The sequence below is a fragment of the Candoia aspera genome, chromosome 2 (genome assembly GCF_035149785.1).
Source record: "Candoia aspera isolate rCanAsp1 chromosome 2, rCanAsp1.hap2, whole genome shotgun sequence".
NCBI lineage: Eukaryota > Metazoa > Chordata > Lepidosauria > Squamata > Boidae > Candoia > Candoia aspera.
Genome location: NC_086154.1, coordinates 205,035,414 through 205,056,515, shown reverse-complemented (window position 1 = coordinate 205,056,515; position 21,102 = coordinate 205,035,414). Strand labels below are relative to the sequence as shown.

Here is a 21,102-nt window from a genome sequence, read left to right as displayed (position 1 = left end):
AGTCAAGTGGCAAACATATGACTGATCTTCTTATTAGATTTCTTAGAATTATTATCAGGAAAAGTCTTCATCTGGAAGGTAAGAATTTTTAGAGTGGAAAAGGATAAAAGGATAAAGAAGAGCCATTGCCCAGGGTTCTGGACCAGTAAAGGCACTGAGAGTTAGACATCATGACAAATAAAAGTTTAGCATATCTTTACCCACACAGTTAAGTCAACAGGTGATACCTATTATGATAGATCAGTCTCGACAATCTTTTGGCTATGGAATGTGGGATACTGAGAGCTACAATAGTGAGGAAATGGTGCATGTTGAGGGCCAGGATTTTAATTGCCAGGCAAGGGAGGAATTTGGACTTCCTGTGAAAGTTTAAAAGTATGCCATTATGACTTATAGTACATTTTTGGTATGTCTACAGGTCAGTTGATAGAAGATTGACCTTCTCTAACTTGATGTACTCAAGAGGACAGTTCTTAGAATTGCCACCCAAGGTGGGATTTCTGGGTACTGTAGTTTGGGCAATGTTGTATACCTCTAGTTTATAGCAATTTGAAACTATGTTACCCCAAGCATCACAGATTTGATTGTAGCACACTTTTCAGTTCTGATTTTTACATTCCTTACTTTGCATTTTGTGGTGCCTTTCCTGAAAAATTGTTGAACTGTGTAAACTTTCCCATTATTTATTGAATGAAAGTTTAAGAATGGTACTCAGAAAGCTTTGGAACCAACACCTATATATTATAGAGTCATAGAAATTTAGTACGTGTTGAGCTTGCCATGCACCATAGAAGGGGAATAGAACTGTTAAATCCTATAAGGGGTGAATATTACTTAGTGGATGAATAAATCTGGTTGTGATCCATAAAGCAAAACAAACATAGAGACAACTTTATTCATTTAAACACAAGACAGTAACTATCACACAGACACTTAAAGAGAATGAGATTAAAATGTAAAGAAATGATAAACTACATAGTTGTTTTTAAGATTTGGTCACTGGTATTGCATTTTAAAGATATTCATTAAGCACATGAAACAGAACTTCCTAAAATTTCAACTTTTAACTTATAATCTTGCTTTAATATCTTGGGTAATAGCTAGTTATGGAACCATCATTTAGTGTTAATTTTCTTTCTCTTAATTAGTAGTATTATATGGATACTCAAGGTAATCAGAGATGTAACATACACCTTTATTTGAAGTTTGATTTGTTCAGTATCAGATAAAGTTGATACATTTAGGGATTGGGTATGTCAGTTTCACACATATTCAGTGATCATTCATTCATTCTAGTTTCCACTTCAGTCTTATTTTTTAAAGGAAGAATTATACAAATATTTGCATTATTTTTTCTGTGACAATTCCTTTAATTCACAACCGCACACACAGAGAGAGACATACACACAGTATGGAATTTATGAGCGACACATCTTCTGTCCTCCCCTGCTGCAACCTTGCAACAATTACAAATACTTTAACTTGCACAATAAACTGTGTTCGAAATAACCAAATCCTAACAGTGTGGAAGGAAGGAAGGAAGGACCTTAATCATTGGTCTTCTTGTTGTTTTGCTACTAGTTTCCTGTTGTTTCATTTCTTGTTTTCTTGCTACTAGAATCCCAAAACCCCTTTCCTTGCTTCATTCCTTGATATGTGGACCATATTTTAAAACCCTTTCACTAAAACCTATTGTTCCAGTGATGCACTGCACCTACAAGAAGATATATTTCTGGGGTGGGGGAGAACATTGCTAAAAGGTAAGCATGTGAGTGGGGAAGGTGTTGAAACTGCACATAGCAGCCAGATTTGAAGTGATCTGTAGCAAATTTGGTCTGTTGATAACACTTACCATTTCTTTTACTTGTATCAAAATGAGCGGTTTTAACATTATGAAAGATAGAAAGTGAATTATGAAATATTAAAGTTTGTTCTGTTGTATAGTATGAAGCCTGTGCCCTTGTAGGATAAATTAACATTTAAATAATGTTAATAAATTATGTAGAATAATTATGTTGAAAATGTAGAATAAATTAAACATTTTCAGGAAAAGCCCTTATATCTTTTTTGAGACTTGCTGTCAATCCAGTTCCTTGGACTTCATTCTGCTTGCAAGATACGGGTGACAGAAGTCTTTTCTTGTTTTTATTTTATCCACTTTTTAAATTTTATTCTGTTCAAATACAAGATAGACAAAAAAGATGCTCCTGAAGATACTAAAAAGATAAAATATTTGGCATAGACAAAAAGAATGAATGAATTTGGATGTCCCCAGCCTAGGGCAAATAAAATTAAGGAAAATAAAGGACTAGTTGGTTTTCTTAAAATATCAGATGTCTTCCTGGGAAATTACATTCAGAAAAATAATTGTCCTGGACATTGCAAAATTGTAGTCCACACAAGATTAAGTTGCTATGTATGAGAGAGAGTAAGTTACATGGTAGGCTAAAGCTAACATACTATTTGTCTAAATAGAATTATTTTCTTAATGTAAATAGTAGTCTTTTATTTACTCACTTCCCTTATTTTCTTGAAGGTTTTCATTTCATCTTAATTTTCTTGTATTTTTGTTGGTCGGTCGGTCGGTTGGTTTTTCTAGTCTGAAACAGAAAAATATGTTTATAAAGTATGAAGAGAGATTTGTGTACAGAAACAGCTTGAAACCTTAAAGGCTTTTTGCAGGGAAAAACTTCTTATCTGAGTAGAGGAAGGGATGAACCTGAGCTACCAGCATTTTATGTTTAGTCCAGTCTTCTGAAGTGGTAATAAAGTTAAGACATCACTCATGAATTTTCTTTGCAATTTGAGGCACCCCAGGAGCTAGGAAACATCTTTTAATATGGCTCTGTTTACACATAGTACTTTGTATAAGATACTACTACGAAGTATGATGACGATAATGAAAACAGTAATTTTAACAAACATTCCTTTTTAGTAAGTATTTTTAGAGTAATTGAATAGACAGGATGAGCCAGCCAACTTTGCTGATTGGCTGTGGTGACAATAGTAATGCTATCAAGTGCAAATCAGGATTCCGTGCAGCCTCAGAAACAATCACACAATCACACCTTTATGCATCTCAGCACAAGAAGCATTTTACAGAAGAGAAACAACAGGCAAAGACAGATGGTTAGCATACCAGGAATTATTGGACAATCACCCAGAGGAATATAAAATTAAATCAAGAGAGCAACTAATAGCAGAAGGATATAGTTCTCAGTGGTTTTTCCGTTTACAGTTATCAGAAAGATTTAAAATGGCATCGATAGAAGATTTAAGAAGATTTTAAATGGATAAAAAACTTAAGGTATGGAGGAAAGAAAAACGGAATTTGAAGTGCAATTGTGTACCAATGATGAACATGTAATTGCTAAAATGTATAAACGTTTGTTGCAATTTGAAATGGAAGAAGAACAGGTTAAAGAATGTATGATAAAGTGGGCTAAGAATTTTGGTTATAATACACAGATGGATCAATGGGAAAATATAAGGTCAAAAGGGTTGAAATTTATATTATGTTAGGATCTTAAAGAGAATTTTTATAAAATGATGTATAGTTGCTACACTGCACCAAATAATTAACTAGAATTCATAAAGGCATTCCAAATGTATGCTGGAAATGTGAACATGGATGGACATTCTGTCTTGCTTGGTGGACATGTAAAAAAGCTAAAACATATTGGATTCAAATGCACACATTGATATAGAGGATTTTAAAGATTAATATTCAATTGAAGCCAGAAGTTTTCCCTTTAGGATGGATGGATACAGTTAGAGTCATGGAAGATTATTTAAATATATGATTACTGCAGCAAAATTATTATATGGACAAAGATGGAAGGATGCGGCACTACCCACCTTGGAGGAATGGTTAGTCAAATTTGCTGAGATGGCCAAACTGACTTCTTTGATTAGGGAAAGTTCATTACCAACATTCATCAATGACTGGAAACCTCTTATGGACTTTTTGCATAAGAAAGAAAATTATTTTGTGACCTGTGGCTTTGAAAATTAGAAAGAATAGGTTATAGAAAGAAGGGAATTATGATGTAATCTTAGAGACAGGTTTGATTAGAATTGTACATATAACTGCCTGGAGGAAGATCAGAAGCCATTTCTTTATATTTCTTTTCACATTTTCTGTTCTGTTCTGCTCTTTTATTTTCTTTTTATTTTTTCTATCTCCTTTTTTCTTAGTCTCTTTCTTCCTTTCTTTTCTTTTTTGCTCTTTAATATTTACTATATCCTTTTCGCTGAATGTATTTCTTATTATACAGTATAGGTAAAACCTTTTATTTAAAAGAAACAATCACACAATATTACAGCATTTAGAAAAGATGGGATGTTTGGTATGAATATCAGTGATGGTAGGGCTGGGATTGATAGTTATATTTATTATTTTTTAACTTAATGTGGAGGTTTTGTATTCATATCATGGATATGTTAATGCTGGCTGTTATATGGATGTTATTGTGACAACGTTTACTGTGGGACTTTTTATCTTATAGTTTTATTGTGGATACTGCTACTGTGGATATCTTCATATTTTTGTAAGCTACTATGAGTCAACACCAATTTAGCAGCATGAAAATTTAATTCATTAAATAAATAGCAAGAATGAACCTGCAGTAGAAGTGAAAGTTGCTTTGATATCAGGACTGTTTGTTGCAGTTCTCATCTGTCCTCACATTTTATCTCTCCCATCATTCTCCTTCCCCATTATAGCAACTTAATACTTTGAATGTTTTGCAATACCTCCAATAGCCCAAGAAAACATATTCTTCATTTTCTTAAAATTTCAAATATTTATTTTAAAAACAGTATTTTTTACTGCTGAACTTTCTTCTGACATGGATACAAAATCAACTGAATAATGTGATAATGGCACTAGGCAGTATATATCTTTTCATATTGTTAGGCATCTTATTTCTTTCATCTCCAATAGGTCATTGAGGCTTTACTTGCTGAAGAGACTGAGAGACAGACAATGTTTTCCACACAAGCCAGCTCTAAGTATTCAAGTGAGGGAAGAGCTGGGAAGCTAAGCTTTTTGAAGCCACAACAGATATAGAGAATGGGAAGGTGGGAACAATGAGGGATGACAGAAAAGAAAGTATAGAACCTTCTTGGAGTCAGGTGGCCTTAACAAATACAACAAAATTACATAAATAACTAAATCTCACCTGATCACTCTTAAGAAAAGTGGGAAAAGGGGCTGAGAAAAGAGAAAAAAATAAAAGGAACCAAGCGGGGGCAGGGGGGGGGACCTCTTTGCCAAAACAGACTATCTAAAGACTGTCTGCATGAAAGCCGGCTGGGTGACTTTGGGCCAGTGACTATCTCAGCCCAACCCACCTCACAGGGTGGTTGTTTTGCAAAAAATAGGAGGCAGGAGTATTAGGTATGTTCACTGCCTTGATCTGACCATATATACACAGTATATATACAGTGTGTGTGTGTGTGTGTGTGTGTGTACGCACACACATACAGTGTATACATATATATATGATAAAATATCATCATCATCATCATCATCATCATCATCTCCATTATCTCAGTTTCTGCTCAAGAATTTCCAACCTGGAAATGCAACTGGCCTGGCCTAGTTAACCTTCTAGGGAAAAATGGCAAAAGGATCCAATTCCCAGCTTGCAATCAATCAATCAATCAATCAATCAATCAATCATTAGAGCTGGTGTTTCTTCTGAATCATAAAAATGATAAGATTGTTGCTATTAAGAAAAAAGGTCAGTATAACAGGACAAGCTCAGTTCCTCACTGTATCTTTCCTTCTACTCTGAGCAAGTCCTTCTCATCTTTTTTCTTCTGTTGGCATTCTTCTTGGTCATATAAGTATAGAGAGCATTAAAAATATCTTTTCCCATGTAGAAATTGATTTATTACTGTCTAATCTTGCAAAAGACATGAAGCTCAGACATGATGGCTTTGGACCTGTCATTTTTTCTCAACCTACCACATACGGTTGTTTGAGGGGGAGAAAAAAAAATAGAATGAGTCTGTGATTCCTGAACCTAACTTGATAAAGGGAAGATGGTACAAATACCACAAACATTTTACATTACTTACTGTGATTTCATTTTTGCAAGTTCCTTATCAAAGCTTGTTGTTGTTGTTTATTCGTTTAGTCGCTTCCGACTCTTCATGACTTCATGGACCAGCCCACGCCAGAGCTTCCTGTCGGTCGTCAACACACCCAGCCCCCCCAGGGACAAGTCCGTCACCTCTAGAATATCATCCATCCACCTTGCCCTTGGTTGGCCCCTCTTCCTTTTGCCTTCCACTCTCCCTAGCATCAGCATCTTATCCAGGGTGTCCTGTCTTCTCATTATGTGGCCAAAGTATTTCAGTTTTGCCTTTAATATCATTCCCTCAAGTGAGCAGTCTGGCTTTATTTCCTGGAGGATGGACTGGTTTGATCTTCTTGCAGTCTCAGAATTTTCCTCCAACACCACAGTTCAAAAGCATCTATCTTATCAAAGCTAGACAACTATTAAGAAGTAAATTAGGGGCATATCATTTATAAACATCTGACTTAGAGGCATATTGATTGTTATATGAAAGCTATTCATTGTTTAGACTGTGTTTATTGACTAAACAATTATTTAAGCATCCACACATCATTTATTAATTTTTGTAGAGCTGAATTACTGATATCACCATTGTTTTCTGAGTACTGACAGAGGTGATTACCTACTGTGAAAGGAGAAAGAACATCTGGTGTTGCTTGAGCCTATCTGCTCATGGATTCTAGAGTTTTTTCCATAAAATAATAGAATTGAAAGAGACTGTTTATGCCATGTAGTCCAAAAGTTATGTAAAAATGTATAAGTATTTTGGCAGCATGAGAAGCTTTTCAGGCACTCAAACACAGAGAGAGCCAGTCTTTAAGGAGCCAAATCTCTTTGCTGATTTTACTGCAGCAATCTGACAGAAACCATGTGATTCCATGAATTATGTTGCATAGAAATAAGGCACTATGGGAGAATCCTAAACTACCTTTAAATACATAATTAAGGGTGCAATCTTTTACACCATGGAATAAATCATAATAATATTCCTTAAGACTTATACTGCCTTCTGAGTGACCAATCTGCAACTTGAATTAGGGATCCTTTTTATTTCCATATTATATTATGCAAATCCTTTCTTTTCTAATGCTGACTCAGGGCTTAAGTATTCTGTGAAGTATTCTGATTCTATCATGTAAATGATTCTATCATGTAATTCTAGGAGTTTAATACTAAGAGTTTCAAAAAACAGGCTTGGGGTATTTATTGGAGACAGAATTTCATCAGTTATCTTCAGTATTCAGTATTTAAATAATAAATACTTTGAACCAATTTGTCATGTTTCTTCACTTTTAAGTAGCTGTCTGTCTTTCAGATTGATTCTTTTTCTTGGACCAAGCTATCTCACAGGGAATTTGTTGTATGGATAAAATTAAAAAAGACTGCTTAATATCTAGGCTGGATAAGGCCAAAGAAATAATTAGGTAATTAATTGGTGATATTCAGTTTCAAAATGAACTGAACCAAACAATAGAGATCCATCAACCACACAGAGAACCCAAAAATTCATTCTGACAAAAGAACTCTTTTCTCCTGCATACTGTATCTGTTGATGGACCTTCTCTAGAGCTTGTTCTAATGTTTTCTCCCCAGGAATTCTGGAAGGCAAAGTTCCATTGTCACAGAAGGTCAGCCTACATGGGCCAGGTGAAACTGAATCTATGGAACTTGTTTTTCAAACTGACTCAAATGACATTTTAGCTGCTTTTAAACTCTCTGCCCAGTTGAAGAGAGGAATTTTATGTAAATTAGACACAGATCCCAATGTCACCTGTTTAACTGCCAAATTTTGTTACTTAGCAACAAGGATACACCCTCCAATGATCTCACCATTATAGGACAGGTTGACTAAACTGTATATATTGATAGTTTTTGAGGTATACGTTAGGAAGATAAAATGTCCTGCTTTGTCTGTAATTTTATTTGATTTTAGTTCATGACTGTAATAAAGTTTGCACCAAGAAAGACTCCTTGTGCACCAACTTGAGCTCCAGAGAAAAAATAGAGTACAAATGAAATGACAGATAGTTTCACTGGATCTCACTGACCTAATGGGGACACCAATTTTCCTGTTTAATATTAATCTGTTGCCTGTATTTCTTAGTTAACATTTTTGTATTTGTGTGCAAGTGAGTGATATGCATATTCCAGGAATTTAGTTATGGTTCAGCTACAATGTCATGGAGTCTTGTTCCATTGTTGCTGCTCACATTTCCATGCTTCTGCTGTAAGCTGATTCTTCTTTTTGCTTTCTTTTCTTATGTTTACCACTAAAGGTGCTGGTGGTTGGACTCCACTTGTATCAAATAAGTACCAATGGCTCCAGATCGATCTTGGTGAAAGGACTGAAATTACTGCTGTTGCTACGCAAGGTGGATATGGAAGTTCAAACTGGGTAACCAGTTACCTCCTGATGTTTAGTGATAGTGGAAGGAACTGGAAACAATATCGTCAAGAAGAAAGCATTTGGGTATGTTTATTTGATAACAATGGTCATTTTTCAGTTGACCAAAATTTCCATTGTGTGCATTTCTGTAATATACTTGATCAGGAAAGACAATGATGCTTTTTAAATTTTAAGTCTGCAATGAAGAAAAAATAGATACAAATATGGATATTTTAAAACACAAAACAACATTCCATAAAACATGATGCATGTAACATTCACTATTGGAAAGAAATGATGATGATGATGATGATGATGATGATGATGATACTAGTAAAATAGAGATTGTAGAACATAACATAAATTGTACATTCACCATACATTTTAAAATACCTTGCTGCAGTAAAATTCTACCACAAGCTTTGAGAGATATTGTATATATTTGTTTTTCTCCATGCTCTTTTTAGGAACCTTCAGAATGGTTTCATTTTATTGGGAGATTTTCAGTTATACTTTACCCATTGACTTAACTGTAGTAGTTTTAACTGTCTATGTGAAAGTTGAAATCTTTTTTTTTATAAGAATCGTATTAAGTTTCAAACAGAGATAAAGGATACAGAATAACAAAAAAACTGCAAAGAAAAAAGAGAAAAAACTAAAAAAGTGTAGAAACACAAGAGAATTTTTTTTCAAAGTTACAAAAAGAGGTGACTTCCAACTTTTAACAGCGAGGATATACAAAAATTAATAAAGATCAAACTAAAGAAACATATAAATTGTCTGCCATTGTACTTGAAAATACAATTTTAATAATCTTCATCATAGTAAACCCAAAACCATCCAAATAGACATTTATTTTTTTATTATACATTAATAATCTTAATCCAAATCATTAAAGATAAATGAACTCAGCCAAACCCTAAAAGCAATCCAGATAAATATTCTTAATCCCTTATCCCACTTCAGAATAAACCAGAGAATTTACATATCCCCACAATGTGCACAAACAGCCCAACTGCCCCCCTCAAAAATTCTGACTTCTCTTCAACAGACTTCCCATCCAGAATAACCCCCTCATTTCCATGGTGTTCCACCAGAAGATTAATTTCACTTGTGGCTTGCAACTCGCTCTCTCCAGCTCAACAACAAAAATCCCTATCTCATTCTTAGAAGAGATATTTCTGTCACTGTTAAATTCGTCAATTTCATCCACGACATCCCCAGCCAGATGACATATTTTAGACCTCATATTTTCTACAATGTCCTGAATGTCTTGCATAAAAACTTGATAGGAATCAGAGAAAATCTGTTTAAAATCCTCCGTGTCTCATGCAGTAGAATATGCTGCCCCCTAGGAGCTTAACCAGCAAAAGTCAAAGATATGAAATAATTCCAGAATGTGTTTACACAAGTGAAAGTGAGATAGCAGACAGTTCCCCAGGGAAAATAGAAGCAGAAAACTGAAAGTTCAAAACAGTCAATTCAACATGTAGGAAAATGCTAATATCTTCAAATTTAGCACAAAAATAATAATAGGGAGACAGTTATTTATTCTCAATCCTCCTTAATATTTGGAGGGAAAACGAAGTCCAAAACTTTAAAAGATTTTTTTTTTTAAATTAATCCCAAAAATAATGATAAGCACCAAGAGAACCAGCTTCTCCTTGCTGTAGAAAGCCTCTCTTAGGGTACGCATACTTAAAAGAAATATAAATTGGGTGATTTAGAAATGGGGTGGCTGGTCTCAGTGTCCCTTTAAGGCTACAGTGCAGCTTGGAAAATGGTGATGTCCCAGCCTCCCAGCTGGCTCTTACCAGTCAATCACAAATACTGTTTGTGAGCTTCTGGCTACAAGCAACTGTCCAGAGGACAGAAGGGATGATTCCAGGTGTTTTCCTTTTTCCAGAAAAACACTCCTGGGCTTCAGGAAAAACCTGCCTGACCCCCCAAAAACTGCCATATTCTCAGTTCTGTCTGCTGAGCCCGCAGGCACAGTTGTTCAGTCTGCCATGTCTCCACTGCAAGTCCGAAAGTTGGCAAATTTTAAATAGTCTGGGTTAAATCCAGAGTTTATCATGACTACCTTGTCCCATTGTTTGCAATGGGTGTATGCTAAGAAATTACTAAATCTGAACCCACTGCAGTGTATTAATATATTATTTCATTTTTTAGAAAATGGTTGAATAATTTAGCTTGACAACATACCACTGTGATATTTTTCAGTTAGCTACATTTAGAAATCTGAACAAAATACAGCAGCCCTGAAGCCTAGAATAAGCTAACTCTTTTTTATATATGCTGTTGATGATAACTAATAGCTGATAATTTAATGTCTAGACTCCTTAAAGATATATACATTCACTCACTGAATAGAACAATTTATAATTGAATAAAATGTTATGTTATAATTTATAATTATTCAATTATAAATATTGAATAATTACAACCAATTTTCAGAAGAAGCTTCAGAGTAACCTTTTCTTATTTGGATAATGGATCCAAAATGTTAAAAGAATTATAAAACAGCAAATTAAAGTTATTACAATGAAAATTTAAATGCAACTAAATGGCATTGCAGAGATAGAAGAACATGAATAGTTAGAAAAAGATTAGCAACTATTTTAATCCCTTTGTTGTGGCCAAAAAAGGACACCTGTAAAAAAGAGAGACATTTTCAAACCTTTTAATATTTTATCTTGGGAAGATACATCGATAGCTTTTGACAGTTTTGCCTGTATGTATAGTTTCAATGTGATGGATTGATATGATTACCACAACAATGGATGCAAACATCCATTGAACTTGAAAACCTGGTTCTGCCACCTTGCTTGGGGGGGAGGGGACCAGTTCTTCTTGGGGGTGGCTAGTACCCAACGATCCTTCTTGAGGATCTCTCCCCAATGAATAAGATTTTCACCACTTGGATTTTATATTTATTTTATATTTATTTATTGGTTTATTATATTGTAATTTATGTTTTAATTCTGATTTTATTGTAAACTGCCCAGACTCCCCTTTTGGGGGAGATGGGTGGTGCTAGAAATTTGAAAAACAAACAAATAAATAAATAAATAAAAGGACTAGTCTATCATACCCTGTATTGACACTGTATGCATTGTAGAGAAGGTGATTTATACTCATGTGGACATTATTACAATAAAATTGTTGTTCTCTTTGTGGGCCTTATTAAAAAAGGGAAACATCTGTATCCAATATTGAATTAAACTTTCTAATAAATTCTAAGCTTCATTACCTTTTTTAAATCGATTTTATGAGATACTCAGAGACAAAAAGTCAACAATCCTAAGTGCATATTTGATTGTTTTAGAAATATAAATCCCAGTGTCAATATATACCTTCTGCCTTACTTCTATGGGACCATTTAAAACATTTGACTTTTTTGTTTGTTTTGCTAATCATTCTAGACTGGGTTCAGTATCGTTCTAAATTGTTGAATGCAGCAATAAATATAATAATCCCCTGAAGTATTATTTACAAAAATAGGAAACAAAATGCTGGTGTAAAAGGCTTGGGACTGTTCTCTGTAACTTCATTTTAGAACACTATTGACTATGCTCCAATTTTCTGACGAAGCAGCTATGATTAGTGATAAAATATATATTTGAGGAAACAACTTTGCCTTTCAAAAGAGGATTGATTTTACATTTGACTAAACTGAGATCAAATCAACTGCATATATTCCTTCACTTAATTTCTGTCTTTCAAGCGGCATTGGTTTCAAAGTTGAGATTAATATCCCTCGGAATTCAAGGCTCTGTAATATGAGCAGTTGTGCTCCAGTAGCATCTTGTGAGTCTCAGTGTCAGAATGGGAGCAACAGTTGTTGGTCTTCTCTCCTATTCCTTGAGTTGAGCACTAATGTATGGATAGTCATTGCTACTTCTTGGTAGCAAGTCCTATTCTCAAACTTTATATAAGGCATCCCAAAAATTGAGGAGATAGGCAGTATTTAACCATGGGGTCTCTTGCTCTCTCCAAGGCCAAGGATGGACACCAGGGACAGATGTCAGACTCTTTGTAGTCAATTGGAAACAGTTCATCCAAGGAATCCAAATCCAAGAGACTATTGTTAAATACCGTATATTCACATGTAAATAGTTCTGATTCATGATATTTATTAGAAGGACAGAAAAAGTTGCCAAACAAATTTCCAGCAAGTAGACTACTTTCAAATGAGATACCTATAAAGTTTTAGGAAGGCAAACCTCTTGGCCAGTTCTAGGCAAGGTATGGACAGTCTCTATTTTGGGAAGGAAAGCCACTTTATATCTCTTCACTGTTTTCATAACTGACACCCTTTTTATCAGTGTATGAAGTAACTCTCATAACAGAATGTATGATGCCTGAGGAAATCATTGTCCTTCCACCACAATTCTCACCCTTAAGGGATGGAAGTGATTGGCTGGCTTTGTAAAAATCTGCACAATTACCTGCTGCCCTACCTTATCGTAGAGGAGTGTAATTGCTGATTAGAAGGCAAATTGAACTGGTGTGCTTCTCTCTGACAGCTACTGGATGGTATTTCTGCTGAAATGCTTTTGATAAAAATATCAGTACTAGCAATAGGAAAAAAAATATTCCTCTGTGTATTTGGCCTTCATTTTCCCATGCTTATATATCTCACAGTGAGAGCCTGTCCATTTATATAGCACTCCATTTCTTCTAATCCAATCTTTTTGTGTGTGAGAGAGACAGAGGAGGGGGAGGGACCACCCAGTTAACCTGCAGGGGTTTTAAAAAGGATTATTTCATTCATTATATCCATTATTTTGATTATAACCCTGCAAATCATATATTTGCAGAATTTATTTTTAGAGGAATTTAGACCTTCAAGTAGAGCTACTGAGGGTTATGATTTACTATGAGCTTCCCTCTTTCAGAAACAGAAGATCTACTTCCAGAAGTAGGTTAACTGAAAAAGTTCTCTTTTGAGTAGCAAAGGAAAGGTGTGCTATAGTAAGGACAAAAGTCATTAAGAATCAGTCAGGGAAATATTTGATTCTATTGTATCAAAGCCTCTTCTTTCCACTGAGTTTTGTAGTATTTCTCTTCCCATTTGAGTCAACTAATCTTATTTTGAGTAGAGAGAAGAAAAGTATAATTGATAATAAATATGAGTGGGGAATGAGCCATCTATTCACTTCCTCTATGCTGGAATCACCCCACTTCAGTAGGAATGTTTTATTAGTAATTGCAAAAGCTGCTTGTTCTTACAAGAACAGCTTGAAGAGAAAGGCTAGAACTTGAGGGGCAAGTTTACATTTTCATTATGTAATTAAGTAGAGTTTTAAAAGACCCATCTCAGATCCTACTTCTCCAACCAGTTACTTTGTTCAATAATTAGTTTTCTTTTTTAAAAAGCAGTAGCAAGTTAGTCCAAACTATATGGACTAATTCGGTATTTTCAGAAAATCTAGTAATTTTAATACATGCAAAAATGTTTATATGGATCATTTTTCAAACAATGCCCAGTACACGGAAGCATGGAAACGATGCATTCATTTTATAACAGAGTAAAGACTGTTATAATTTATAGTCAGGTTTATCGTTTATAGTTGTTTCAGTTAAGGAATTACAGTTTTAACAATGAAGGTTATAACATGAATCTAAGTCTACCTTGCTTCAGTTTGTGCAAGCAGATGCTTTACAGGCACTAAAAGTTCACAGATCAAACATATCAGTATTTTTTTCCTTGCCGCAATTGCCTAGCTGCCAAGCTGATAAAGAGCATTGGGAATGAAATCCACCTCTTGAAGAACAGCAGGTCAGTGAAATAGCTGAGAATATTGCCTACTTTGGAAATAAGCTTAAAGGCCATGATCTAAGGCTGTAGGCAAAATAACTCCACAAGGACCTATTTTCCTGCTCATTTAATCATGATTTTGCTGATAATCATTTATCGTTGAATCATAGGAGTCATTGTGATATACTCCCAGTGCCCAAATATTTGCTAATATTCTCTTTGAACTTTTGTATACCAGAAACATAACTGAAACTGACTAACAATAACCTCTGTCTAGCAAATTGCAGCAGATCAATGGTCTAGCATCTTTAGGCTGAGATAGACTCCTGTATGGAGGATGAGAATCATTGCAAGCCAGTATTGAACTGAAGGGATTAATGGGGAGATGTGAGTTCTTTTCGGACACTCACTGAGGCATACAGACCTTCAAACTGGGCACAGCAGAGCTTGCCAATGTTGTAATTTCATGATGTACTTATCTTGTGAGATTTTACCCATGTTAAATGATGTTCTTGCTATGTTATTTTTGGCAGCTATGTTACCATAAAAATTTGCATGGTGCCTAGCACCTGAAAACTTTGCCAACCCCTGGGATAAGAGAATGGGATGCATTTCTCCCCGTTCTTCTTACTTGTTTTGGAATGTGTCTCTGAAGGGGGAGGTGATATGGTGGATTTCAGTAATGCTGCTGGTTCTCAGGAAGGAGGGAGCACATTTCAAGGAGGAGGACAAGATAAGAGGAAACACAGTCCAGGAAGTGGTTGTGGGAAAACAAAGAGGTTCAGAAAAGCCCTGCCTAGAACTTTCCCAGGCTATTTCCCCTTAGGTTAGGTAGAGTCGCTTTAGTTTGGCAAGATTCTGTCTGTTTGGTATAAGCAAATAAAGAACTGAAGTTTGACTGGATTGATTCTTCATCATTCTTGGCCCAGGCCTGAAAATACTTTAGCCAAAGTTTGAAAGATAAGTAAACAGCTATCCATGCAGTTGGACATCTTGGAACATTCAGAGAGCTGCCCTTGAGTTCAAGCAACACAAATACCACTTTACTTAAAACCTTTGGCTGAATGCATGGAGATCATGGACCAAGCAGCAGACAGAGAGGCATCTGTGTATCTGGTTTCCATGCTGTTTGAAGCTGTCCACATACTGAGTTACATGCCTGAGGAGGTCTCCTTAGAAATAAATTTATATCTGTATTTTCTTATAGATGAAACCATTTATCTTTGATTGGTAGTAAAAGAATATCAATAGATATAGAGTGCTTGGCACTTCACATAAATTATCTCAGTACCCATTACAAAAGTGTAAAGAGATATGGATCCATACTTCGTTTTTTTTCCCCAGTTGTATTCATTGATATGAGAGTTCCTTCATTCTTCCACTATATAATGAGCTTGCACAATGTGTAAAAGGTAGCAATAGCTACAAGAAAACTCTAAAACATATGATACACCAATACAGTCAAAATGAGATTTATGTATCTGCAAGCTGGTTATCTCCAAAAAGCAGATCCCTGAGCTATGAGGACTTGTGCCTGGGAATATTCCTCTGTCATCAATTAGCAACAAAGCAGTTACAAATTTCTAATCTGACAGCTCAGAATCTTAACTTGTCAACTGCTATGCTTTGTCCTTTTTGCAACAGCTGCTGCTATTTTAGAAGACTGGTCATTCTTCATAATTGCATTTACAAGCATTGATTAAAAAAAAATGAACTGTCACTCAGAAACTCATCAAAGCTGAAGAGCCAATATCAAGGGTGGAGAAGTTGTAGCCTTCCAGATCTTGCTGAATACCATAGCCAGATGTGATGAGTCATGTTGAGAGCTATTTTTGAACAATATGTGAGGTAGCATGAGTTTCTCACTGCTGGCATACAAAATAGTACATTGGGCAAGGGAAAGATTTAAATCTTAATCTTCACAGGTATAAACCTTTCTGGATGACCTTAGATCATTATTTTAGATCATCATTATCAAGTATTGCCATGCAGAATTTTTGCAGGCATAAACTGGGAAATGGGTAGAACCATGGATAATATTTTAAAAAGCATGATGTTGTATTGCCAAACACTGGCAAGATGCCAGGCAATTGGTTCTTTTAGGATCCAGAGACAATAAACATACCAATAAGTAAGGAGATTTTAAGCTTTATTGTTAACTTTAGCAGGCAGATTAAACAAAAACATAAAAGCATAGCACATAAAAGCACAACATACCAAGCAAGATGATAAGCAATCTCTCTTCAGCTGGCAGGAGCCCCAATGGAACAGCAGAGAGATCCCAAGCCAGTTCACCCAGCACCCAGCACTAGGTCTGTATGGAGGCTCACCCCTCAAGGGGCAATGCCAGGGTTTTATCAAAGACTGGCACTAAAACCTCATGACCCTGTTTCCATGGTATCTAGATTGTAGGACCTGACTTTGGCTAAATGGTGCACCTGTTCATCATGTGAACTGACAGAACCCTGGAATGTAAACCAAGAGCCTGGGAACTGTACAGATAACCTTAAGGTCCTCCTACAACTGTATGAAGATTCCTCCCTTCTCTTTATTTCTCAAGCAAGAGTGAAAAACAAGCCAGCTAAACTGAATTTTCTAGAATTGTCTTAATATTAGGAGAAATTAAAAGATGCCACAATCTCCTCGAAATACAACGGTCTTCCTCATTGCCACTACAGATGTAAGTATCAATGAGTCCAAGAATCAATTGCCTATATTTTGACATGGAAAAAATCCGAGTTCTAATTTCTAGTTATATGACTTTTCTTTTGAGGCAAATATGGCAAACATGTTGCCATTAATGCATTGTTGAATACCAACTCATTCCTACTCAGCCTGGCCTATGGTGACAGAAGACTAGAATTTCAGCCTTCATAAATTGACCATCCCTGTTCTCTGGCATGTTGAGTTCAAACTTCTTGGATTGCCAGTCTCTGCTTGTACACATGCTATTTTGTTTATATGTATTAGAGAAAAAGTACTTTAAAATGTATTACATTAGGACATGAGTGTTATCAACTTTAAGTGTGGCAGACCACCATAAGAATCTGTGAAGGTCTGCTGAGTGCTCCCACAAGTTGGAAAGATTACCTAACAATGAATAGGAAGACAGATTTCCCTCTAGGAAATAATGCTGTACCATGCAAAATATACTAGAAGTACTATGATTTCTTTAAGTTATACTCTGGACCCATGTTTTCCTTAAAAATACAGTTTGTGACTCAGGCTGTGGGAATCACAAGATGATATGACATCTTTTAAGTATATATTGTTTGAAGCTAAAAGTACAGCTTGACCGCATATCTTTTAGACGTGGCTTAGTTCTGCTATGTTTCGACTTTTGCATAGTAGTTAGCACCACTTTAATTAATGGAAGTGGGAGAAAGTAATTTTATTTCCTTTTAGGATTTACCATAGTTTGTCTTAAAGCTTATGACCTTGGTTGAATAATTCTGAAGGGATTATGCATATTGCATAATGAGCAGTTCTCATTATCTTCTATGCAATATGCAAAAAATGATCCTTTCCTTGCAGTTCTAGTGTACACAAGTCACGGTTTTATATTTGTAACAGACTACTTATTCCAGTAGTCTGGAATAGAGAAGTCAAATCTTCTTGCTTTTAACTTTACCGTGACTTTTATTTTCACTCTTTCTTCAGTTGCTCTGTGCTGTTTCTGAAAAGCCTGAATGGATTGTTTCTCTGCTTATGCAAAATTATGCATCATCATCATTCTTTATCTTTCATTTGCTATCCTGTAGATAGTCCAGGATTGGCATTATGCCTTTATACACAAGTTTAATATCAATCAATAATATTTTCAGGTGATATTGATCTGTTTACAGTGCATCTTAAAGCTAGGCACTGTGTGTAGTTCTATATTTGATTTATAGTTTGTGAGGAAATAAGATACTTGCAACTTTAGCACTCTAGGTCAGATTAAACATAATGCTGAAGATTAAGACTTTGGTTTAATTAAGATTCCTTCTTTTAAAGTCTGTGAATCACCAGGAAGCATGCGGCAACATAATTAATTACACATATTATTTTTCAGCCCTATAATTTTTTGTTGTTTTGTCTCTTAAAGGTTCAGTGGAAGTGCAAATGCTGTATAATGTAGAACTTCTGCCTGTACTAGATACTGTGTCTCCCTGTGCAGAGAACTGAATCAACATTCAGTCCAAGTCTAGGGTTCCAGCTTAACTGAATGGGTGGAAATCATGGTTTATTAGAGTTAGAGTTATTTTCACTTCTATAATTCTAATGTATCAGAATTATGCAATTTTGATATAACTAAAAGAGTGTTGCAAAATTGCCCTCAGTGGATAAGCATTTAGGGTTTTAATGACCTATAATTCTCATTCAGTAAGATGGGGAAAAAGTGAAATTCTCAGGGATAGAGTGTGGGGATCATGTCCTTACCTCAGATATAAAATGGCAAAATAGGTGTGAGGAAATAGATAATCATCCCTCCAGGTGTCTGCAGGCTTCCTGGCTTCTCATCTTACAATTAAACTTTAGAGAGAACTACCACAATGGAACTCTTCCCTTGTTGTTTAGTAAGCAATGAAAGATGCTCCAAAATGATGGAAAGATGTTTAACAGAAGAACAGTGGCAGCAGCACACTACAGTACTTCACAACCATCAAATATGGTCCAGAACACTGCCAACAGAATTTCAAAAGCGCCCTGAGAACTATTGGAGGAAATTATTTGAGTGAGTATTCCTGGAGCAGGGGAATCAGTGAAGCAGATTTAGTACCTTTAGCAGAAAAGTTTACAGGAAATGTGTGAGGTAGCCAGAAAAACTTAGCCCCTAGGTAGCTACATCCAATCATGAGGGGAGTCCAAGAGGAGGATACACTCATGTATGCACATAGCTGGCTGGGGAATTCTGGGAGTTGAAGTCCACACATCTTCAAGTTGCCAAGGTTGAGAACACTAGTATAAACAAAGAGCAGACAGAGTAAGAGTTAAGTAGGGCATGCCAAAGGAATCCCTAGCTCTTCATTTATACCTCACTGCACCTTGAGTAGGTCATGAGGTGTTGAGAGACAGTGTGTGTGAAGCCACATCTTTGATAAGAACATGACCAATTTGGAAAGCAGTGTTTCTTCAATATAATGCTTTTTTGTAATTTTTTTTAGCAAATATACACATTTTATGCACTTTTCTCACTGTGCATATTTTTGAGTTTTAAATCAGCAGCCCCACATTCCAAAATTTACATCTTTCAGCAAACAATTTTCTTTTGTAAATAGGCTCAGGAGGATCAATAAACTCCTCATTTAGATCAGTGAGGTTTATTTCCAGTAAGAAAGTACAGATTGAGTAAGAATATACAGAATTACGACCTGAGCCTCCAATCATAATCACACTTGCCTTGGGATTAATTGTATTGTACCCAAATAGTGTTTATGTCAGAGAAGACATGTATATGATTATAATCCATCTGCTATATAAACCTATTATTATTATTATCTTGAAGATGACTCAGAGAGAGAGAAAGAGAGAACAAACTAGTGAATAATGATTTTTCTCTTCCTGATATTCATGAAGCAATATCAGAAAACAATTTTCCTGTAACCTAATAGAGAACAGATTTGAAACTGGTCACCTTTTTCTCTCATTATCTCTCTGGTAATTTAATTCTGGATACATACATCATGTTAAACTATGATTTCTTCTGATCATGATTCACACATAATGGCAATTAAAATATTACATTATTGTTCCCTCTGATGTGAGACTCTACAAGTGACTTTTTGGGAGCATAAATGGTGGTGAGGAAGCAGAATCTTATAGCAAAACTCAGGGGAATTTATAGTGAGTGAGTGATTGAGTGAATGAATACCATGTAAAAGAAAAAAAAATCATAGAAAAACTACAAATACTAGTTGAGTTCTGGCCTTGGCTTGTTATAAATTTTGAGTTGCACTAAAACATGTCTGTATGTCTTAAAAGTCCTATTTATTTTAGCATAATTTTTAGCACATAAAAAGTTCATCTACATATGTTACTGCAAGGATTTTAATACTGGTATGTTGCTTTTACACACATACTGTAGAATAATTTTTGAGGCACAATACTTTCTGATTTCCTTAGCATGTACCTTTATTGCAATGCATTATAAAGTAATTGGTAGTTCCTAGCCTCAGGAGAATTTTTTTTTGTCATTTGATGTTTGCCTTTTTTTTTAATTATTAAAAAAGAGAGAATAGGATGGGAACCACTGAATCATTGTGAATAAATGTTATTACTGCCTGTTGGTTTAACTGAAACATGTGCAGTTTTAATGACTGTTTTCTGGAACATATCCCACATTTATTTTTGTTAATAATGCTAAATGTTAATGTCTGAAACTCAATTTACTCATTCTCACTAAAGCATAGAGTCATTACTTCTTAATAACCAAATAGAACTTCCAGATGTTCTTGAAGCTTACCATATGTACATGCATATCAGCTTATCCGCAGATAATCTGACCCTTGAATTTATAACCAAAATACTATGAAAAATGTGCCACCCATGGATAAGCCAACCCTAGAAACTTCCTTTTGTTTTAATTTTCACAATTGGCTTATCCATGGATTATCCATTTTTCACAGTATTTTGGTTAAAAGTGTGAGGGTCAGCTAATCCGTGAGTGGGCGTATACGTGAGTATATATGGGATATATGGGTCCTTTAAAAAAGTATTACCATATCTACTGGTGGATAAGCCCTTCCGTAGATAAGCTGAACCTAATTTTGTGGGTGCATTTTGGTACCTAAAATGCTCTGCTTATTCATAAGTATCTATGGTAATAAGAGACCCAAATTTTCTCCACAGCCTACATTGCAACTATAAGGTCTTTGTATACC

At 35.3% G+C, this 21,102-nt stretch overlaps 1 protein-coding gene across 1 annotated transcript in view; it reads left to right on the top strand.

Annotated features, from left to right (window-relative positions):
* CNTNAP4 (contactin associated protein family member 4) overlaps window positions 1–21,102 on the top strand; it is a 267,774-nt gene that overhangs the window by 88,668 nt on the left and 158,004 nt on the right. Inside the window, exon 3 of the mRNA XM_063295227.1 lies at window positions 8,366–8,559. Coding sequence (XP_063151297.1) covers window positions 8,366–8,559 — 194 coding nt within the window. The remainder of the gene's footprint in view (window positions 1–8,365; window positions 8,560–21,102) is intronic.